This window comes from Neopsephotus bourkii, unplaced genomic scaffold, assembly GCF_033783945.1.
Source record: "Neopsephotus bourkii isolate Nb327-2 ecotype Australia unplaced genomic scaffold, CSIRO-AGI_Nbou_v1 NB_1197, whole genome shotgun sequence".
NCBI lineage: Eukaryota > Metazoa > Chordata > Aves > Psittaciformes > Psittacidae > Neopsephotus > Neopsephotus bourkii.
Genome location: NW_026901682.1, coordinates 79508 through 97276, shown reverse-complemented (window position 1 = coordinate 97276; position 17769 = coordinate 79508). Strand labels below are relative to the sequence as shown.

The window sequence follows — 17769 nt, the reverse complement described above, 5'->3', positions numbered from 1 at the left end:
AACCACCATCTGCGGGAGCTCCTCGCCCGCCGGGTGCCCGCTCACAAACTCGCGGATGCCACAAATTAAACCGAGCCCGTTCTCCTCTCCTCGCCGACCCCCGGGGAGGCACAACTCACGGTGGGGTCATCGGTAGTTTGGACCATGCCCTGAGGATGCTGCTGCCTCCTCTTGACGAGCCGGGACGATCTGGGGAGCAGTGAGAAAGCTTTTTGTTGCCGTGAGCCGCAGAAGAGCTGCCCCCGATCTTCCCTACGAGGTTTTCACCGGCACCGGCACCACCGCGGAAGCTTTAAGGAAGTGATAGTAATTTTCTTTAAAGTTTAAAGGAGAGCAGCTGCCAAAGTGGGTGGCGGCAGTCCGGCACCGCCGCGGGGAGAAAGGGGTCGACAGGCGGGAGTGAGGCGAGGCAGGGGCTGGGCCGGTGGGCGGTGCGGGAGGAGGTGGGAACCAGGCTGGGAGCTCAGCGCCAGTCTGCTTGAGCGGGGGGACCTGCAGCTCTGCGCTGCCGGCGTGCCCTGCCTGTCCCGACACACGGCACAGCACGGCACAGCACAACAGGACACCTCGAGCCGCCACAAAGCGGGTGCGGCCCCGTCACCGCAGGTGGGTGCTGCGGAAGGGTCGGGAGCGGCAGAGGGCTCTGGCCAGGCTGCCGGCATGGCTGTTCCCGGGGGAAGAGCTCCGTACCCTGCGGAGCGCTCCTTCGAGAGCGGCGAGGTGGCCGGACAGGTACTGCACGGGAGGGCTGTGGAGGCGCAGCTGATGAGCAGCTCCGCTTCTTTCTGCTCCTCGTTAGTTTCTTCCGCTCTCTTTCTCTCCTTTCCTTCTTTCTTCCTTTCCCCTCTTACGTTTCCCTCCCTCTTTCTCTGTTTATTCCCCGTCTTCCCTCTAACCCATTCCCTGTCTCCCCTTTTTCCTCCCTCCTCTTCCGTTTCTTTTCCATTTCTTTCCCCTCTTCTCCGTTTTCCCCTCCTCCTTTCCCCTTTTTTAAGTTTTCCCTCTCCTCGCCTTTGTTTTTTACTTCTCACCTTTCTTTTGTTTTCTTTACTCTCTCATCCCTTTCATTCCCTTCCTTCTCCCCTTTCTCCTTTGTTTCTTTTTTCTTTTCTTTTCCCCTCCGCTTTCTTCCTGTCTTTCTTCCCTTCCTCCCTTTGCCTTTTCCCGCATCAGTGGTGCAGGGGAGCCCTGGGCAGGCTGTTGGCCTTGAGGGTGCCTGGTTGATGTGAAGTGTGTTAGCGAGCGCAGGGTTCAAGAAACATCGGATGCTCTTGAGGTGCTGCAACCTGGGATGTGCCTTTTTTTTTGTTTTCTTTTTTTTCCCCGCTCTACTAACGATCATAAAACTGGGAAAACCCTGAAGAAAACTTTTCTTTTTTTCTTTTCTTTTTCCTTTTCCTTTTCCCTTTCCCTTTCCTTTTTTTTTTTTTTTTTTTTTTTTTTCAGGAGAGCAAAGCTGTTTATAAGGTTATGAATAGATTTTTGTGACCGAAGTTGCCGAAGTTGGGTGGGAGGACTCATAAGCCTGACAGGAGGCTCAGTAATGCTCTGGCACATTGCCTCCTTTCAGTATTGCTCAGAAAAGTAGGTTTCTTTGTGGGAAAGAGGAGGAGTGGCAGCAGGAGGGAATTACCATTTTGCAGTCTGCAGTTTTAAACTTCTTTTTTAATGGAATATGAGGTGGGCAACCGCAGAGCTGGCAAGAGTGACAGAAATGGTAGTAAGAGAAGAAGGGACAAATCTAGCATTTCAGTCTACTGGATTCAACTTGAAAATTCTTGTGAAAAGTAAAGTGGTATTTGTAGCTCAAGCTGGAGCTCAGTTACAGTGACACATTGCTTTTGAAAGTAGGTGTAATATGAAAGAAAATACTGCGTTCATTTTCTTTCGTCAGTGATTTTTTTCCTCTATCTATAGTAAACATATATGTCGGCATCATCTCTTTCCTATGAATCTGAATTGTCTTGGGTAGTACTTTCCTGAGGCCAGAAGAGCCAAAAGTTGCCCTAAAACAAACAAAAAATACCTTTGTTAAGTCTGTTTTCTCTTTTTCTAACTTAAACAAAATGCAGTAGGGAACATACAAGCTGAAGATTTATTGTCTGCTGTGCTGAAAATATGGTGATCTAGTGAGTAAAATCCTGCTCTCCAAATTTGTTGCCATAGCGGAAAACCCACTGCTGGTCTTATGAAAAGATTTACTTTTGTTTTTTTCTAATAATTTCCTCCTGGTTTTCATTTGGATTCCAACATAATCCAGTTGACAGTGGAAAGTTATTCATTGCTGATCATATACAGCACCATAAACTGTAGTATGGGTGGTGGTGGGGCGTGTCTGTCTTTCTGTGCATTTTGCAGTGGAACCTACTTTCCAGGTAGTATCTGCTCCTTAAACAAAAGAACTTTAATTTTTGAGCTGCATTTTGTGTGCAGTTGTCATGCAAGTCAGCTGAAACTCCTCTCACCTGGAGTGAACAGTGAACTGAACAGTGAAAAAACAAGAAAAAAATAGTATAGTACCCCTTAAGCTTAAGAGAAGGAAGTATTGACTTGCACAACAGAGTTAAACCTGTGGACCTAAGAATGATGCTGAACCTTGTTAGTAGTACAATAACTGCAGGAGTCATCTGTTCTTTGCAAAGATTATTGCTGCTGGTACTACTTGTGCTTTAGCTCACTGACGAGCTGTAACTGTAGGCATGGCTTTAAAATACTGGCTTCTACCCAGGGCTAAAGAAAGTCTCCGCAGAATAGTATTTTAAATACTGTACTTGAAGAGGGATCCAAGCACTCAAAAATTTGACAGCCTCTTCCTTCCCCCATGGGATATAGTTGTGGTTTAATAGATAATACCTTTCCTGTAACAGTCTGCCAGTGTGTCCCATTCTGAAATGCAACGTTCTCACTAGGCAGCAATTAGAAAAATTGTATAGGTGGGTGCAAGGAGTGCAGCAATTGCTCTGTTCTTGGCAAAATTATAGTTCCTACTTTAAAATAATAGGGTTTTATATATAAAATGTATATATATATACACACATATATATGTATTTTACTTTGAAGTAGCCAATGGGCACAAATTATCTTGATGAACACCAGGCAGTTGTACTGGATGTTAAACTGGACATCAATGATTCTGTGGGTTTTTTGGGTTTTGGTCTTTTTTGGTTTTGGTTTTTTTTTTTTTTTTTTTTTGATTTATTTTGGGATTTGTAAGTATAATTTCAGTGTTAAGTTACCTTGAGGTAAAACATATCTTACTGTCAGTATTAAGTCACAGATTTCTCAAGGTAAGAACTGGTCACAGAATGATTTTGCCACAATGTTTTTTCTTTCCTTAAGTGAAATTTCTTACTTCTGTAGCTCTGCCTATGGGACCTGTAAGGATGGACTTGAACACAAATGAGAATCAGGCTTTGAACTTTGTTGTGAGGAAGATTTACTTGATACAGTAGTACAAGAGAATGCTGGAAAGGCTGCCAGAACTGAAATATTTTAAGTGCTGTTTTACACACTGAGTGTATGCTCATGTGGGGTTTACTTTTTTTAAAAAGATAAAAGGTTTAGAATGTCAGATTCCTGACATTTGAACGGAAGATCTCCAAATAACCCAGGGTTTTGAATTTATGTTCCCACTTTCTTCCAATTCCCCCTGAAAAACAGCTATCTACTTTTACCTTCTGTCACTATTTAATCTCTGTGTAGTGGTAGGTGTAGCAATATGAGCCGTTTGTGGAGTTTTCTCTAAAGCCTGCCTTCTAAGCAAACAAAGAACTACAAACATGTAATTTCTTTCTATAAAAAGGAGGTGGGGGGTTTTGTGGATTTTTTTATGTTGTTGGTAATTTTTTTGTTTTTTGGGGGGTTGGTTTTTGGTTTTTTTTTTTGTTTGTTTGTTTTTTTTTGTTTGTTTGTTTTTTTTTTGTTTGTTTGTTTTTTTTTGTTGTTGTTGTTTGTTTGTTTTGGTTTTTTTTTTTTTTTTAAAGCAGCTCTGAAGAAAAAGCCTGCTCTTACAGAGAGTTGTCAGTGAGCAGACAAATGCATGCATATGGAACCCTGCTGCTGGCTCTACATGAATTTCAGAATTAAGGTTTTAGTCCCATACACTCTAATAGTAACTAAATAGTCAGTTTATGCACCATTTCTTATTTTCAGTAGGACTGAAGACTATTTAACGGAACAAACATGACTACTTTCTTTCAGTTACAGGCTATCTGATTTCAAGATTGTACTGCTTGATATCATGGAAATGCTGAGTAAATGTGACTCCGTTCTGTGTCTGGCAGATCTCTGCGCCTGGCAGTCTGTCTTTGTGCTTATGTATGTTTGTGTTTATGCAAGCTGCTTACAGCTTTAAAAATCACTTCCTCATAGGAATGAATGTTCTGCATAACTGAACCTGAGTGGAAGCACGTTAATTGCAACAACTGCCTGCAGGAGATGTAAGCTGTGAGGCATAGATGGTATGCCTGGTAAATTCAAGGACTTTCTGGCAAATCCACCTTCTGAAGTGTTGAGGAAAAGTTTTGGATCTCAGGTGGAATTTGTGAATGGGGAAAGAGAACAGCAAGTATCTGGTAAACACCTGCTCATTTACTATTCTCAGGGGTAACTGAACTTTTATCTTACCTCCTTTCAAGGCAAGAAAAGGGAAAAATCAGCATGTTCTGACTAGCTCCCCACCCATCAGAATGATTACTTGTCTCTTGGCCCATCCCCGCCACCACATCAGAGGTGGGGATACTCAGCATTATGTTTTCTGTTTGGCTTTTCTTCAATACATTTCTGTAAAAACAAAAGTATCAGGTTGATGTGAATGGATGTAGACTGTTAGTAGAGCTGCCAGGAAGTTTTCTTGTCATAAAGCTTTGATTAAAAGCTAATGTGCTGTGGACGTGCAATAGAGGCCCGCCTAATGTTCACGCGGCTGGGTCCTCTCCACAAGAGCTGTGTGCCAAAAGTCACCAAAGCAACTACAAGAGAGCAAACCTCACCATCTACTTCCTCTGGTGTATGCTAGAAGAAGCAGAATAATAGGAAAAATTAAAGGAAGGAGCTTGGTGCATGTTAGTTCAGCAGCCCACAATGCTGACTCGTGATACCAGAACTTGCTAAGCCTGCAAGACTTATCAAGATCTTCCCTGCTCTTACTATAACTCGTTTTGACATCCTGATAACTAAGCTCTTTCCTGCCTTTCACAAGGCACCTTTCACTCTCTACCTATCCTCTTCTTAACTTCGGGTGCTGATACTTCCCCATGGTGTATTTAGGAGCAACATTGCTTCTTTTTCAATGCTGAATTGGTGTTCAACATCTTAGCAGGTTTTGCACTGATGTCTGAAAAGACTGAAGTGTCAAAATTAAGATACATGTGGTTTTGTTTATATTTATTTTTTCTTCCTGTGCCATCAGCCCCTAATGATTTTCATCCTGTCACGAGATGCGTCTGTGTACCATTTTGCAGCAAGCCCTAACTGCTTTTTGCAGGGAAAATACATATATGTACTCTAAAAGAGTATGGTAATTGCTTAAATACAAAAAATATCTATTTCGTGTCGGGTTTCAGTCTGGTCTCTAAACTGCTTCAGACAAGATGGAAGGTGGAGATGTGTTTAACACAAGTTGATAGAAGGGAGGCTGTACGACGCCTGAGAGCCCTGTTTTCCCAATGCTGACACTGTAACTCAGGCAAAATGAATATCCCCAAAGAGTGGTGCCACCCTACTGTAATACTGATCAGAGGCTGCCATTGTTCTGAACCTCATTTAGGAAAAGACACATCTCCCACTCTCAGCTATATCAGTCCAAACAAGAGCATAAAACCTAGATTACAGGTTTGCTGGTATCTGTTGTGGTGAGTAGAGTTTTTCAGGGTGCTGCAGGGCCAGGGGCTCCCCATGGCAGCTCCCCATGACCCTGTCTCTCAGGGCATTGACAAGCAGTCGGGTCAGGAGTGGGGCAGCACCTTTCTGGGGGTGTGGAGAGGCCAAGCTGGGCTGGGATTTGGGCCCGGCTTGTCAGGGCCAATGGCCAGGCTGTGGTATCAGTGGAGCAGGGGCTAACAGCACCAGGAGGCTGAAGTGAGGCCATCAGAGAGCTTGGAGGGGCTGGTTAGATTTATAGAATAGTTAGGGTTGGTTTTAAGGACCTTAAAATTGTCAAATTCCAACCCCCTGCCATGGGCAGGGACACCTCACACTAAACCATGTCAGCCAAGGCTCTGTTCAACCTCGCCTTGAACACTGCCAGGGATGGAGCATTCACAACTTCTTTGGGCAACCCATTGCAGTGCCTCACCACCCTTACAGTGAAGAACTTCCTCCTTATATCTATCCTGAACTTTAAGTTTTAATGCATTACCCCTTGTCCTATTACTACAGTCCCTAATGAAGCATCCTCCCCAGCATCCTTGTAGGGCCCCTTCAGATACTGGAAGGCTGCTATGAGGTCTCCATGCAGCTTCTCTTTGGGGTGAACAACCCCAGCTTTTTCAGCCTCTCTTTGTACAAGAGGTGCTTGAGCCCCCTTCAGAACTCCTTGGTTGGACCTGTCAAGACCTAGTAGTGCCCTTAGGGCCCTTCCAGCAGCCATGAGAGTTGACTGCAGAGAACTCCCCAGAAGCTGTTTGTTCCGATCTGCTGTCGAATCCTTCCTGCCCCAACACTGGACACATGAAGCTGCAGTCAAACAGGTCTGCTGTGCCAGCAGCCAGAAGCTGGTTTCTGTGCTGCTGGGCTGAGGCACTTGCCCTTTGTTAGGGCTGGTGTAGCAGGGCTCTGCACCCTTGCAAACATCCTCTTCCTTAGCACCAGCCCCGACATGTGGGTATAGGGGTGGATATAGCACTGCCATTACATGGTGCAGCACCAGTCCAGCCTGTCTGTGTAAAATCTCCATATGAACTTTGGTCTCTCTCTGAGCTGTGTGTGGTATAATCTTGTAGATTGTTTGATTTGTTTTTTCCTCTGAAGACTTGGGTTTCTTGTAGGATTTTCTGTTTGTTTTTAAGGATGGGTGAAGCCAAACTTATCTAAAATCTGTCACGTGGTGAGCTGGGCTCTGAGGGTGCTCCCTCTTGTCCATGGCCACAGCCTTTCATTGATGAAGGTTGTTTCCCTTCAGCTGCTTTGGTGTAGGTACCCCTTGCTGACTTGTTCAGTTAGTACCATGGGTCAGATTAATAACTCAGCATGTAGAGATAACACAAGTTTATACAATAACAAGGTAAAGACATTGTTAATGAAATTAACTTGTCTTACGGTACCATCTTTACAGTAATATAAAAGTTAAATCAGAATGTGACTTTTATGTAGACATATGTTACCTGGCAGTTTGGGACTACCTATTTCACAGACGCAAATGACGTGGGTGATTTGCCCTATGACACGGAATAGATGCCAGAAATGGAGATTTAAACTAGGTATAGTAATCCTTCTTTCCTTAAAGTCTATTTAAATGGAGAACACTAGTCTCTGGTAGAAATCAAGTTGAAGTTATATTGGTTTTGTGTTTAGTCATACCATACAGTATGTACACAGGACTGAAGAATGATTTTGGCAGGAAAGAGGAAAATGAGCAGCTAACTCAACTTTTTACTAACCCCTTCAAATACTAACAACTGCTGTAAGTTTTGCATTTTAATGATTACTTCGTTAGAAATACAAGCTCTGACTTGAGTAGAAGGAAGTAAAGGAAGGAAGTGAGTCAAGCACATAACTTCTGAAAGTGAACTTCAGTTGAGAGCAAGACCAAGGCTGCAGCGTAGTCTTTTATTTATGGTTGAGCAAACTTACCTCCTGCTCTCCCAAAGTGCAAAGTACTGTTTCTGATAGTGCGTTCTCTAGTGTGCACAGTAAAGCTAAGTAGATCTTGAGAAAAAGACGCTAAAAGCTTTACTGAATGGAGTCTGAAGCTTTGTTAATGAGTATTCTAGGCTCATAAGAATTTATTAAACAAAACCCAGGTATATTATTAGATAAAATACACCAAATCTTTCCTTATCCTGCAAAGGTCAACTTTTGCAAAGAATGGGATATGATCAAGTTCTAGGACTTTTTTAGAAAAGAAATTGAAAGCATAAACAAATCACTACTTATTGTTAAGACTGTTCAAAGGAAGCAGTGTGTTGGTGATACAAATTTGACGGTGGGGAAAAACCTCCACCTAGAGCTAAGAGCCATGTTTAACATAAAAATGTTTGCAGATCTCTTTTTGGTACAATGGAAATGCAGGGTTTGATTATTCTGAGCTCAAAACAATATAGGAATTGCACCCAGCTGGGTTTACAAGGTTTTCCGAAAGAGATTTTTTTATCCTACCTTCAACTAAGTTTTATTCCAAAACAGAAGCAGGAAGGCTCTTTAGCAAGCTTGATTCTTCAGAAGTTGTAGAAGGTGAAGACTGCAATTATAGCTTTAGTTTAAGGCTCTGCCTCCCTGCATTGGAAAGCAGAGGAAGGGGGTGGCAATCCTTCTCAAGTGAGTGTTAGTCCACAACGCTAGTGGAGCTAGTGACCCTGTAGAAACTGAAAATAGGATAAAATAGTAGTGCTAACTCTCATCCTCAAGAAAAGGTAAAGCTTCACAAATAAAAGTGCATTTGAAATGCGTTTTAAGTCCTAGAAAAGTCTTAATTTCTAAGTTGATAGGCAGAAAACTAATTTAAGGGTAACCAGTATCACAGGCTTCATCCTATGGAAATATATACCTGATACACATTAGGGAGACTATGACAAGGCTAGCATCCTTCCTTTGTTAATTTCACATGTGATGGATTTTATTTTTATTGGATCTGATCTACTAGTCAAAACTAACAGGACATCAGGTAAGCAAGTGTGTGATAAGTTATAAATATTAAATATAAATATTTAAATATAAATATTAAAACTTGCTTTAAATTATACCTTTGTGTTTGATGCTACATTGCAAACAAAAAGTGGTAATTGTGGAATTTCCCCTTTTTAAGGTTTGGTTGGTTTTTTGTTGTGGGTTTGTTGTTTTTTGGGTTTGGGGTTTTTTTTTAATTCAAATTCCTAGTGTGAAACCTGATACTTCAAAGGTTCCTCCCTGTGCTTTCAGCTGTAAGTGCACACTTACCTTAAGGGTCAAAAATTTAGTTCTTCCAGTTTGACACCTAAAACAGACTTGGAACAAATGTCCACCTCCCTAAGATAAAATTAGGAATGCAGGATACAATAATTACAGGTGTAATTCTGAAAACAAATTACACTTTATAGTAAATAAGATATTTATATAATGCTGTTAGTCATAAATAAATGCTGTTAACCACAAACAGTTTGTGGTCACTGCCTGCTAGTGGCTTGAATTACAAAATGTTTTCTTATAATACTTCCTTAAAATACTGCTGATCATTACTGCTGTGCTAGACTTCTGTGCAGTGATCTGCATCTTCCTCCCATCTACTAAACATGGGTCAATTCCCCCATCAGTTTGCAGTGCTATGGGCAGAGTGGGGGACCCAACACATAGTGCATCCCAGTGGCAGCATTATTACCAAAATACTTGGTAGTATTTAATGTCAGGCCTTAATTTCTTATGTGCACCTGTTCTGAGATTTGCAAGTAGCAGGTTAAAAGCCACGGTCTGAGAATTAAAAGCTAACATGATACTGGAGTCGCTTCAAGAAAAGGGGAGGGGAGGATTGAGTAGGAGGAAGAAAAATGCTGACACAGTGTACACTTAACGCAACTTTTCTTACCAGTTTTTTGGGGAGTAGCAGTTATGCTTAGAGCTGTTCAGAAAGTGATTCAGAGGTGCTATATTTTTTTCTTGAATGTAGTAAAAAATGAGGGGAGCTGTAGATCTCTCAAGTACTTCAATATTTCATAAACTTTTTAACTTTAAAATTAAAATTTTGGAAGACATTCTCTATAAACCATATGGGCTTTTGCAATAGGAGGTTGGTTTCAAATGCAGATGTGCACTGAATTATTAGGCAGTGTAAGTAGAAATGGCATTTGAGTGGCAATGTAAGTTGTTTAAGCATACCCTGTTCTTGATCAGTTTACCTGCTGGGGTAGTACTTACAAAAAAAGACACCTAGTTCTGTAATCTAGTTCTTGACTGCAGTTTTCTCAACTGCTACAGCTGTAGCTGCTTGCTTTATAGTGCAGTGTTCCTCTCACAGAGTACTGAAGCAGGAAAAAGGTGCTTAAGGAGAAAGGGGGTTAACAAATAAAAATTATGTAGCTCCTGTGAAATAAAGGTGAAAATAAGACTGTCAGGTTATAAATCTTGTAACTCAGCCTGACATATTTCCACAGAAAAGCAATTGCTGAATCATAAAAACCACGTGTGTTTAAACAATAATAAGACAACACTGTTGTGCTCTTAGATAACTGAATTTGCAGTGACAGCACAAATCAGCTTTAGAGATAAGCCATTAAATATTGCCTTTGACCTTAAAAAAGTACTTCAGCAATTCAGCCACAGGTATTCTCACCACTCTGAAAGTTGAGGAGCTATGCTATACTAATTTCTTTCTCCTCTTCTCATCAGCTCTGTCCTGATGGTATTTCCAAGCTCATTTGAAGGATGTGGAAGACACTATCTCACGCAAAAATCTTGAAAGGCTTTGGGGTCTGCTTTCCCAGTGAGAAGATAACACATGACTAGCATCCAGGAAGTGAGTGGTAAGTTATAATGAAATACAAGTCAATGCTGAAGTGAGTATAAAACATTCTTGCCAAACTCTGAAGCATGAATTAGCACTAAATTATTGCTTCTCATTAATATATCTGATTTACTGGCTTTAATTTTGCCAGATGCAGCTGAATCAGCTCTGTTTTCTTACTGAACTTCTGTTTGTAGTCTTAGTACTACACTTAGTAGAGTCTCATGAAAACTATCTGCCTCTTCCAAACTTTTTCTACAAAAATAAATGAATTTTGTTCATTAATTTCTAATTCAATAGACATTTTTGGCTAATGTATTCACCTTCTTACTGTCTCTAAATAACAATGTAATATTAATCAGTAACTTTCTAAAGAAACCTTTTAGTCTTTGAATGACAGTCATATTTAATTTTATTTTAGGATTTTTTCTTCAACAACTCACCAAATTCCTGAGAAACAGAGATTATTTTTTCTGAAGTTGTTAAAGCTGACATGAGCAGAGAGGAAGGTGATTTTTTTAGCCCTACAAATCTACCTAGTATTTGAAATGCTGAAGAGGAAATTACGGTTTTGCCACAACTTACGCTTCAGGCTTTTCTTGGGTTTAACTCTAATTGTAGTAATCATTTCAGTTTTGAAAGTCAACCAGAAACAAGACTTCTTAAATCAGAGACATCTTGAGCTGACACAAGAAGATCCTGTTGGCAATGTTAACTGCACCAAGATTATAGAAGGGGATATAGAAGAAATTCAAAAAGTAAAGCTTGAGATGTTGTCAGTGTCATTTAAGAAGCGCCCCAGAGTAACAACAAATGATTATATTAACATGACAGCAGACTGTGCCTCCTTCACCAAGACTAGGAAATACATTATGGAACCTCTCAGCAATGAAGAAGCAGAATTTCCAATAGCTTACTCAATAGTGGTTTATCACAAAATTGAGATGCTTGACAGACTTCTAAGGTCAATCTATGCCCCTCAGAATTTTTACTGCATTCATGTTGACAGAAAGTCTCCAGAATCATTTTTTGCTGCTGTGAGGGGAATAGTCTCATGTTTTGATAATGTCTTTATTTCTAGTCAGTTAGAGAATGTTGTGTATGCTTCATGGAGTAGAGTGCAGGCAGACATTAACTGCATGAAAGACCTCTACAGAAGAAGTACAAAGTGGAAATACCTAATAAACCTCTGTGGCATGGACTTTCCAATAAAGACCAACCAGGAAATAGTAGAGAAATTAAAAGCCCTTAAAGGTGAAAACAGCTTGGAAACAGAAAAAATGCCTGTTTATAAAGAAGTAAGGTGGAAAAAACACCATGAGATTATTGATGGTAAAATAAAGAACACAGGCATAGACAAACAACTACCACCTCTCAGTACTCCAGTCTTTTCTGGTAGTGCCTATTTTGTAGTCAGCAGAAAGTTTGTTGAATACGTATTAGAAAGCAGCAAAATACTTAAGTTCATTGAATGGGCAAAAGACACTTACAGCCCAGATGAGTACTTGTGGGCAACAATTCAGAGAATCCCTGAAGTCCCAGGTGCAGTTTCTTCCAGTGACAAATACGATGTTTCTGACATGAATGCATTGGCCAGATTTGTCAAGTGGCAGTACTTTGAAGGGGATGTGTTCAAAGGTGCACCCTACCCACCATGCAGTGGAGTTCATGTTCGCTCTGTCTGTGTTTTTGGGGTAGGAGACCTAAACTGGATGTTACGAAACCACCACTTCTTTGCTAATAAGTTTGACACTGATGTTGACCCTTTTGCAGTGAAATGTTTGGAAGAGTATTTGCGACACAAAGCTTTATATCTGCAGAAGAACTGAAATACTGCATGCTCCTGTGACGAAACATAGGTACAAATATTATACAGCTATGTACTTTTAACTTGTAATGCCAATGGTAGTGATGCTGATCATGGGTATAATAGTTCTCACCATGTCAATATGGTAGTGATGACACCCTGACTTGTTCATAGACAAGAGGGACAAAAGACATCAAGATGGGGATGACTTGTGTTGCACACTGATGTTTAGAACTTCAGGTATAAAACAGAAGATAGCAATTTTTAGAAGGTCAACAACTTGGAATATTTATTATCTAAAAATGTAGTTAATGGGCTTCCTTTGGCTAAACTATTTGTTTCAAGGCTTGGAAAATGCATGTTGCTCATTATTATTTGTCAGGTTTTTTTCCCATGAATGTAATGCTAGTTGAAAGGGAAAGATGAAGAGGCAGGAATAAACGGGGGAAAAAGCAGCTGGACTGCACAGGCTTTGTAGTGCTGAAAGATCTCAGGAAAATAACACTATAATTAATCTGAAAACTATATAAAAGGGAATATACCAAAGCAAGCTGTCTTCATTTAATTTAAATCTGATTGCTGTAATTCTGTAATATGTAATTGTTAATCTTCCTGAATATTTCAACTTCAGCATGGAATATTAAGGACTTGTGTTTAAATTTTTGTAGTCAAATCTTGCTTTTGTACTCTTAAACCCCACAATAATGTGATATAAAGTTTATACGCTACTTTGTAATTACATCTTCTCAGGGAAAAGTTTTGTGCCTGATGAGAGTTAGACTTGGAATTTTATACTTTTCACTGTATCAGGAATCTTGCCTTTGGATCTAAAATGACTCAAGTTTCTCAAAAAACTTTAAAGAACTTCAGCAGTGTCTTAAGTGTCACTGGCGGAACTGCTGGTTTCTTCTTCTGTCAAGCTCAACTTGTATTCCAGGTTCTTTTAACAGTGAGTATGCAAAAATAAAGTTATTTTTCTTAATGATATTGTGTCTTCCTATAAGCTCTTCTAGAGGCACCACCAAAATCCTAATGACGAAGACCTGAAATGTTTTGCCATACACAACTTGAAGCTGCAACTGAGACAAATCCTATCTTTCTTTCGTATGTTTATTCATTCATGTGTCTGTGCTTGTTTAGGTTTAGCTGATGCAGCTGACTTTTATTTGCTTCTTTTGGTGGAATGGAAAGGAGGAAATCTGGATGAGTTGTGTTACAGGTTAGGTCCCTGTTTCTTGCTGTGATGGCAGCATGTGTTTCTTACAAAGGTAGCTTGTAATGAAGTTTCTCCTAAGGTGTGCTCCGACACAACCATAATGAACTGCTTACTGTTGATCATGCAAATAAGCTAGGAAGGCAAGCAATTTAAGATTAAATGGGGCCTTTTCTTGATAACTCCCACTTTCAAAACCACCTGAAAGTTGTTTAGAGAGTCTTCAGAGACTCTCACATGATGTATAAACAGGCAATTAAAGTTTGTCAGTTGGGGCAGTGGTGGGGAATACCCTGTCGTACTCACCCTTTGGCTTTTCTACAAAAAATGTTCTTACAGTTATGCGCTACCACCTTTGCAGCAAGATGTAACTTCACTGCATATAGTACTTGGAAATTACTATTTTAAATTATTATCATATCTTACCATTAGGGATGTCCCTGCTTAGAAGCAATTTACAGAAGCAGATTCGAATACAGAAGCAGGTTCGAATTCTAATGCATTGCTTATCATGCCTCACCAGAAGAGCAGGTTCCCACCCTAAAGGGCTCTCTTGCTAAGCAAGCAGAAGGGCAGTTCCTCACCCACAGAGGGGCCCCCTGTTGAGCTAGCAGTCACGTTTAGGTGCTAAGTCAGTCATGCTAAAAAGCAAAGTTATTTCAACTAAGGCCTAATGGCTTGGTCTCAACTACATCAACCCTTCAACCATTAATTCTGAATATAATGGTGCTCTAATACAAGAAAACTGCAGGTTTACTCTGATCATCTTCAAGTTCCCTCTCAGGTTAGAAGACAGCACACTGACCTTCACGAGGGTTGAACTTGGAAGCTGGACAAAGGATAGAGCAATTAAAATTACAGTCAGGATGGTGGGTTCAGCTACAGTGCTGCTCAGGGCACTCAGAGAACCAGCTTTTTCCACTTCCTGCTGCATGCACCCATCTTACACCAGCCCTTGCACTGTGACCTTATCATCCTTTGGGTAGGCAGGAAGGAAACTGGTTTGCATTCTGCCTACTGAATAACCTTTTATTTTTTTCTCCTTTATTTCAAAACTGGTTCAGTTTCACAGTTCAGTTCACCATTGCTGGGAAGGAAAGAGTAGCCTGTGAAACCATTGCTAAAGTAACATGTATTCTGGTCAAAATCCCCCAGCTTGTCTTTTTAATTTTCCATAGCAGAATTTTTCAAAAGAGCTCAGTACATTGGATACACTTCTATAGTTTAGTCCCTACTTTCACATCAGCATTTTGAGTGCCCCTAATACAATAACAATTTGCTTGTTTTACTGATAATAATGGTGGTAACCAAGTATCCTGTATCACTGAGAGTCACTGAAAGGCTGAAAGCCTTTAGGTTCAAAGGCTGATTTGATCCCAGAAACCTAGCACTTGTGCTTTCACCTCCTTCCTGCCTTAAGTTTAATTTGACAGGAAGCATGTGTTTGGCTGAACAGTTTATTTTCTCACTGCTTCCTATCTAGCACAACAGAAAATGACAAGAAACCTTGAAGATGAACACTGGATATATAATTAAGGTTGCCAACCAGATCATCATTACTTGGTACATTTCCAAGTGGCTTGACAATTAAAAATTGGCCTGAGTTATAATACGAATGCATTAGAAGATAAAAATGAAAGAAGAGGCCATCTGCTCTAACATACTTGTACTGTGCTGATAATCCTTTCCTCCAGATTCACTATTATTGCTAGCTCTGAATGGCTGTGGCAGTCATTAAAAAAAAACCTGTGATTTCATTCAAGTTCTGTTGCAACATTTCACTGGTTTGATTTATAGCTTCTTTTACTATTGAAATTCTTTGTTGGCTTTTTTCAGGGTTTTGTGGTTTATTTGTCACTTAAAGAATATATCAAAGAGAAAATATTATAGTGGGCACTTCTTAAGTCAATTAAAACATTGGAAATTGCATTATGTAAAATGGCTTCCCAATTCCAGTTAGCAATACCATTCGTCCTCAGCTTAAAAATTCAATAATCTAGCAGACCAGTTTCCATAGTTTTTGAATTCTCTTCTTTCCAATAGATCAATTTCCTCAGTTGTGTTTTTAATGCCCTAGACTACAGTGTGGTAAATTAAAACTAACCTGATTTAAACAGGCAAGGAGCCTTCTGGGTGCCTTAGACAGCAGAAGTTAAAAGGCAATACCCTTTAGGCTATTTATGTCCTTTATTCCAAACCAAGTTACACAGTTTTCAAGAATCTACACGAATCCAACTTATCAAGTTTTTTTCCTCATACGTATCCTAAACTTTTCTATTTTATAATTGAAATCAGCCAGGTTTTTACTTTTTGCATACAAATAACAATTTAGGGGTTTGTTTCTTCTTTTCTTTTTTTTTTTTTTTCCTCTTGTGCATCAGTCACTAACCTCACACAGTTTGCATTTGCATTATGTTCACCCTTATTTGCTTTGCCGTATGTTATAACACCTTCAGACAGAACTATTTTGCTCAGTGGCCTCATGAGAGTTGGGCTTGTTCAGCCTGGAGAAGGGAAGGCTCAAGAGAGACCTTATAAAAGTCTTCCAATACCTAAAGATGGCTACAAGAAATCTGGAGAGGGACTTCTCACAATGGCCTATAGTGATAGACAATTGAGAATGGGTTTAAACTGAAAGAGGGGAGATTTAGATTAGATACAAGGAAAAAAATCTTCACTATGAGTGCGGTGAGCCACTGGAACAGGTTGCTTTTGTGTTTTAAGCCCAGCTGGTAATTCAATACAATGCTGCCGTTTGCTCACTCTCCTCATTCCCCCCCCTTGGGTGGGAGGGGAAGAGAACTGAAACAAGGTAAATCCCACGGGTTGACATAAGAACAGTTTAATAACTGAAGTACAATATACTCCTACTACTAATCATAGTAATAATGATAAGGGAAATAACAAGGGGAGAGAACATAAAACTGAAAAGGGAAAGGAAAAATAATCAATAAACACAAGTGATGTACAATGCAATTGCTCACCACTCACCGATACCCAGCGTGACCTGAGCAGCAATCTGGGCCTTCTGGGTGACTCCCCTCAGTTTATATAATGGGCATGCCATGCTGTGGTATAGAATAACCCTTTGGCTAGTTTGGGTCAGGTGTCCTGTCTCTGCTTCCTCCTGGCTTCTTGTGCCCCCCCTCACTGGAAGAGCTTGAGAGTGAAAAGTCCTTGCCCAGGGTAGGCGCTGCAGAGCAACAACTGAAACATCAGTGTGTTACCATTGTTGTTCTCAGACTAAAGCCAAAACACAGCACTGCACCAGCTCCCAGGAAAAGAAAGAAACAAAAAAACAAACCAAAACACCACCCCCCCCCCCACAAAACAAAACAAAAAACCTGTTACAGCTAAAACCAGGGCAGTTGCCCAGAGAAGCTGTGGCTGCCACATCCTTGGCAGTGTTCAAGGCCAGGTTGGGCTGGGCTTGGAGCAACCTGGTCTAGTAGAAGGTATTCCTGCCCATGGCAGGGAGTTGGAAATAGATAACCTTCGAGGTCCCTTTCAACCTAAGCCATTCTATGATTCTATGATTTAATTTCTGTGATTCCACAACTGAGCTTTGATCTTGGAGCCTTACACATGGTTGGGTTCTTCTAAGATCTGACAGTATTCTTTTTGATTTCTTTGTCCTCTGTAGCTATAATAGAGCTTGACCAGAAAAAGTTAAGAATGCAAACATCACATCCTCAAATGAAGCCATAAGCTAATCCATTTGTGTGGTACAATAGTGGGATGCTAGGAGATGGGTCCTACTTTTTCTTGGAGTGCAGTCAGAAGGAAAATTAGTCTGCCCTTGTATATGTCCCTCTTTGGACACAAAAAGAAGTCAGCACAATCAGATTAACCTTCTCCTACATGCTGCTCTAAGAAGATATTTAGCTTTCTGGCCAGTTAAAGACTGTTGTAAAGATAGCTATGATGATGAACTGCAGAAAAGCAAATCTGGTTTATGTTATTATTTTCAGATGAGCTCCCTCTTGCCTAGGAATGTCTGTATGTCTGGACTTGTAAGGTACCTTGAAAAACTACTGTAAAAAAGATGCATGTGTGTTCGTATAGCTTGTCTTCTGTTTGGACAAGAGTAGTTTAGAGTAGTTCAGACTGAGAAAAGAC

General features: G+C 40.5%; 1 protein-coding gene across 3 annotated transcripts; it reads left to right on the top strand.

Annotated features, from left to right (window-relative positions):
- Window positions 1-174: 174 nt before the first annotated feature.
- GCNT1 (glucosaminyl (N-acetyl) transferase 1) lies at window positions 175-13424 on the top strand. Of its 3 annotated transcripts, none has more exons than XM_061364264.1 (3): window positions 175-300; window positions 10516-10649; window positions 11052-13424. In XM_061364264.1, the coding sequence occupies exon 3, from the start codon at window positions 11179-11181 to the stop codon at window positions 12457-12459; it is 1281 nt and encodes a 426-aa protein (XP_061220248.1). In that variant the 5' UTR covers window positions 175-300; window positions 10516-10649; window positions 11052-11178; the 3' UTR covers window positions 12460-13424. The 3 variants fall into 3 exon arrangements, with proteins under 3 accessions (XP_061220248.1, XP_061220249.1, XP_061220247.1); XM_061364265.1 differs by lacking the exon at window positions 175-300 and adding an exon at window positions 4644-4731; XM_061364263.1 differs by lacking the exon at window positions 175-300 and having other exon boundaries at window positions 9799-10649.
- Window positions 13425-17769: the final 4345 nt, after the last annotated feature.